We start from the raw sequence: 5824 nt of genomic DNA on the forward strand, positions 1-5824 counted from the left end.
TCTGGTGTTATGACCATGGACATCACTCACTCTAGAGAAGTAGTTTGACAGGTATCTATCTGGGCATTGATCTTAAAGACCAGACCCATTGATCCTCTGAGTATCTTAAACACCAGACCCATTGATCCTCTGAGTATCTTAAAGACCAGACCCTCTGATCCTCTGAGTATCTTAAAGACCAGACCCATTGAGAGATGTTGCACTCTGTCTTCAACCTTGAGGCATCCTAGACTAGCATAGACTCAGTTCCTGTTTGGCTCTGGGTGGTGGACATTGAACTCAGAACATGGTCATCTGTTACATGGATCTTTTTCTCTTCATTGAAAGCATTTTCAATTTTTGAAATTATTTTTTTGAAAGAGCTCCGCCGTTTCTGCTTGCCGACTTTACCCATGAACGCATAGAGGAACGGGTTGATGCAACTGTTTGCGCTAAAAACAATCACTGATATATACAGTCCCATTTTAATAGATGTGTAGTGAGTGTAGGTGATGTCTAGTAAAACTAATATGTGGTAGGGGAGCCAACAGATGACAAATGTGATAATCACGGCAGTCATTACTTTGAAGGGCTTGGCCGTCCTGGCCGTCCTGGCCATCCTGTTGTTCCGTAGCCTTACAATGATAATAGAAGAACACACAATGATGATGACCAGAGGGAATACAAAGCCTAGAACAAAGCGAAAGACAGGGACACGTGTAGAAGCGCTGTGTAGCTTTCCATAATTGTTGTAGCATTTAGTAACCTGTTTATGGTCTGTTATAATGTCACGAACCACTAAGGAGGGAATGCTCAGCGCCATAGCAAAGAGCCAGGCAACGACCACTGTAAGCGTTGCCCTTTTCAGCGTACGATTGTTTCGGGCCCAAAACACAAACACAACACTCACAAAACGGTCAACACTGATGACAACCATCAGGAAAATGCTACTGAACATGTTGAGGAACATGACAAAGGAGATGAACTTGCACATGAAAAGTCCAAAGATCCAAGATCCTGTTGCTATCAGATGGAAGTAGAAAGGCAGCGTTGCGCAGAAGAGGAAGTCGGAGACGGCCAGGCTGAGGTACCATGTTGTGGTCACCGTCTTCTGCTTCATCTTGAAGCCAATGACCCAGATGACCAGGCCGTTACCCACAACCCCGAGCAGGAAGATGATCACACGTATCACAAGCAGGGTGATGCACCATGGATCGTTAATGCAACCTGGTGTAGGATTGTGGACATAAGGAACAGTGTCATTGTAGTAGTCAATGGTAGGTGAAGGTGACGTCACGGATGCCATGGTGCACTCCTATATGGAAAGGGAAATGCACAGTGATGTGTATGTAAGTACATTTTTGTCATATCCTCAAGGATGCATTTGTATGAGTTGCACATTTTGGGCTGCAGAAAAAAGGATCTTTACCCTACAGTTTCTCACATTACATTAAGGTATGCAAAAAAACTAAACAGAAAATGTATTAGACACCACATAAAAACCTTTTATAACATCATCCAGGGCATGTATTTACAGGAGAAAAGTGTATTGTAAATGCATTTTGCAATAAAAAAAACCGATATTAAATTATATAATCATAACTTTCAGTGAATTGTAAAAACACATTGTAAATGAAAAGCACATTACAGTACACTGAAAACACGTGTTTGTTCTGTGTCGGTCCAGTGGTCTGTTCGGGCCAGTTTGGAAGCCTTTTCCATCACTGATCTGTATCATTATTATATTTTGAAATGACATGTTGATGTGAAAAAACACAATCAACCAGGTTGGCCCGAGTGACGAGGAGAGGAATATACAGTATGTTTATCACCTGCCACAGATATGAAGTTTATGTAATTATAACCCGGTTTAACAGGGTCATAAACACACAACACACACCATAAGAACACAAACACACACCATAAGAACACAAACACACACTCACACACACACACACAGGCTGGGACAAGTGTTTCGTGCAGAGAGAAAAATGCAGTGGTTGGAAGAGTGTGACTGTGTGTGTGTGTGTGTGTGTGTGTGTGTGTGTGTGTGTGTGTGTGTGTGTGTGTGTGTGTGTGTGTGTGTGTGTGTGTGTGTGTGTGTGTGTGTGTGTGTGTGTGTGTGTGTGTGTGTGTGTGTGTGTGTGTGTTTGCGTGCGTATTAGAGAGAGAGAGAGAGAGAGAGGACATTTAAAGTGTGTACGACAGATTTTAGACCATAGCATATTATTATTATTATTTAGAAAAAACATGATCAACAACATTAATGTACAACTTTGCTTCATTTAACAACACACTAATCATTTTATAACGATAGACAGACACTCCAAACCAAATATATAGTCCACTATGTATTACACATGTATTATTAGTCCACTATGTATATTATACATGTATTATTGTCATGTATTATTATTCAGCAGCATCACTTACACTGGATTGAAACGGTCAAAGAACTTGATATCCTTGAGAGATTCAGTTGCAGGTTTGTTTCTGCTGTCTTCAGCTCAGTGATGGTATCTCAGCCTGTCTGATCACACTGCTTTAATTACTTAATTATGTATTTAATTACAGCTTATGTTTTCCATACTTTCCATACAAACTATAGTGTAAATATACACCGGATTTAGAAAGAATGCTGATATCCATCCGTAGACAGGCAACGTTACAAAAGCACATATAAACATTACAAAAGGGTCCAAAACAGAAGAGAAAAAAACAGCATTAAAAAGGCCTAGTTTGTTCACAAGTTTGATTGTCTATGATAAAAAAAAGATGTGTTGGACCTTAAAAGTAAGTAAGTTCACTCACCTCACACAACACTACGGTAACGTATACAGTGTTACTGTGAAGAGGTGACTTATCTCTTATACTCCCCAAATCCAGTCAGGGGGGAGGGGCGGTGTAAGCAGCGTTATCTAGTATGAGAATGACGACACTAGCATAGACTCCCATTGTAAGAAATGCTCTGTCTGTCTCAATGAGGAAGTTCCAATGTTTGGAACTATACAGCCCATAGCAGCCTGTTTTGTTTGATGCAACTCTCAATATTTTCTCTCTCTATGGCTCTGGGTATAAGGGCAGGCCTCTATTAATAGAAACTACAGCCTTTCTTTTAAACTATAAAAAATAGTTATAAATCTGGTTTAAAATGACCAAAGCTTCCTATCGATTTCTGAACTGTGACACACATCAGTCCTCCTCTGAGACACAGAGTGAGGACATTAGTATTAGTTATCATTTAAGGCAGTGGGCTCTCAAACGTTTCATTCACAAAGACCCCCATATCTCTGAGAGTGTAACACATGGAACCACATGGACTCTTAAGGGTCCATTTGGTTCCATTTACAAATGCATGCATTTAGCGTCCAGAGCCAATACATTAAATATAGTAGTAATCTAGGATCATAGGTAAACCAAGAACCTATCATCAGTCTAAACAGTAGAATATCAAAAATCAATAATCTGTACATTGAAACTACACACACTATAGGATGCCAGATCTACAGATGAACCTGACATCTGTCTATAACATGCTATCTAAATGTGTCAGGTCGTCAGGGTACGCTCCCCGGGACAACTGCGGCCGAAACACTGAGGTACAAGACAGAGAAATTTGAACATTACTCTAAGTGTTTCAGCAAATCTACCTAGTAACAATTCTGCCCAAGGATCAAAAATCGTGGGATAAAAAAGAAAAGCTGAGCCGTTCTAGAGGTGTTCTCTAGACCCTTCATTCCATTGTGACTCTGATTCTCCTCCAAGCACATGTTGGTTTGTTGTTTGCAGTGGTGTAAAGTAACTAAGTACATTTACTCAAGTATTGTACTTAAGTACAATTTTGAGGTATTTTTTTTACTTTACTGGACTATTTCCAATTCTACTTTTACTTCTACTCCACTACATCTCAGAGGCAAATATTGTAATTATACTAAATACTACTATTTTACTACACAATTATTTGAAAACTTTAGTTACTAGTTACTTTGCAATGATCTATTATTACATTATAAAACAAACATTAACCACTTTTTAGCCCTATTGTATACATAGGCTATTTGAAAATAGCAGATCTACAAGCTTGTAGATCTGCTATTTTCAAACATTTTAGTACTTTTACTTTTGGTACGTTGACCTGTCTGCTTTGGTTGTGGTTTTCTTTTTGCATCTGAAATGCATCTGAAATCCCTCTTTGATGTGAAAACTACTTTAGTGTTTTCACGAAATAAAGATTTTGTGAACATCTAAAACTTTGTAGTTTTCTTAATGTTTATACTTTAAAGCCTTGGGTCAGGCTCATTAAAATCTCAATGTGTGGTTAATAAATGCATTATGATGTTAATAACAGGACATAATGATGTTTTATGGCTTATACTATGCATGTTTTATGAAGCATCCTTAAGTATAATTGTATTCTATGAATAAGGGTGACCAGATGTCACAGCCAGTATTAAGTAAATGTGTTTTAAATGATTTAACAGAAAATGTGTTTAAACTGACCACTAACTCATAGACAGTGTAAAGTGAAAATATTCTCATAATCATATGTATCAAATGATTGGTAAGACATAACAGGGATATGTCACTTTAAATCATATGTGGGGTCTTTGTAATTTGTCTACTCAGGCTTTTGTGACAGAAAGAATAAGAAGAGAAAAAGACAGAAAAATATATGTTCTGTGACAGTTTGTCCACCAGGGGGCGCCATGACACCACATCTACATGGTCCTGTGACGTCAGAGCTGTGATTTAACAGACCATCCAGACATGATGACACACATGACAACATAACACACTGATTCATTTATAACAATACTATTTAAACAATATATACAGCTATATAATAATATACAGTCATTATGTACAACTGTGTATTTTATATATGATTTTAGCTGCATATAAAACTCAATTACAGCTGTTTCTTTCATTACATAATAATGTAGGGGAGAGTGGGGTAATGTGAGACACTTTTTACATTTTCTCCCCTCTAGGTGAGCTAAAATGATATATCAGTCAAATTTATACATTTCCCATACATTTGGAATGTTTCCTAACAATGGAAATTATCAGAATGTATTCAAGACAAAAGGCAGTGAAATTATGATTGTTTTAAAAAAAGTTTTCTGGTGTCTCACTTTACCCCAGGTCTGGGGTAAACCGAGACAAACCAGAAAAATCAATGGGGTAAAGTGAGACACCAGACCACTTTTTTTAAAACAATCATATTTTCACTGCCTTTTGTCTTGAATACATTCTGATAATTTCCATTGTTAGGAAACATCTCAAATGTATGGGAAATGTGTAAATTTTACTGATATATCATTTTAGCTCACCTAGAGGGGAGAAAATGTAAAAAGTGTCTCACATTACCCCACTCAATGTAAAAAGTGTCTCACATTACCCCACTCTCCCCTATGTTCTTGGCATAAAAAGTAAAACATATGCAATGTAATATTAGATTAAAATATGTTTAAGTACTAAACTTAGACACTTAGGTTAATGTGAGACAGTGTCCGACTTTACCCCAAGCCATTTGTCTCACTTTACCCCACAGCCACATTTTGGTGAAAAGGACCACTTTTAGCAATTCTGGCTAATCTACAATTAGCATTAATCACATGGATGTATAGGTTTGTAGTTCATCAACATGCATGACATAAGTTTTTCTACCTGAATATTTTTTTTTTGACACAACAGCTGATTATGTTGACAGCCCAAAAAATTACTTTTACATGCAAAAAACATATTTTAGTGAAAAAAACATGCTTACCACAACACAATGAGGTCCTCTCCTCCATGGTAAGTGGGAAATGGGAGGGGCTTCAAAATCTAATGGTCATATGAC

General features: G+C 37.6%; 1 protein-coding gene across 1 annotated transcript; it reads right to left on the bottom strand.

The window, feature by feature from the left end:
• Positions 1-226: 226 nt before the first annotated feature.
• Positions 227-1285, bottom strand: LOC308086408 (chemerin-like receptor 1; the record flags this gene model as incomplete). Its single annotated transcript, XM_080429929.1, has 1 exon — positions 227-1285. The coding sequence occupies one exon, from the start codon at positions 1283-1285 to the stop codon at positions 227-229; it is 1059 nt and encodes a 352-aa protein (XP_080286055.1).
• Positions 1286-5824: the final 4539 nt, after the last annotated feature.

Source organism: Gymnoscopelus braueri, assembly GCF_963280865.1.
Source record: "Gymnoscopelus braueri genome assembly, chromosome: 6".
In the NCBI taxonomy this organism is placed as follows: Eukaryota; Metazoa; Chordata; class Actinopteri; order Myctophiformes; family Myctophidae; genus Gymnoscopelus; species Gymnoscopelus braueri.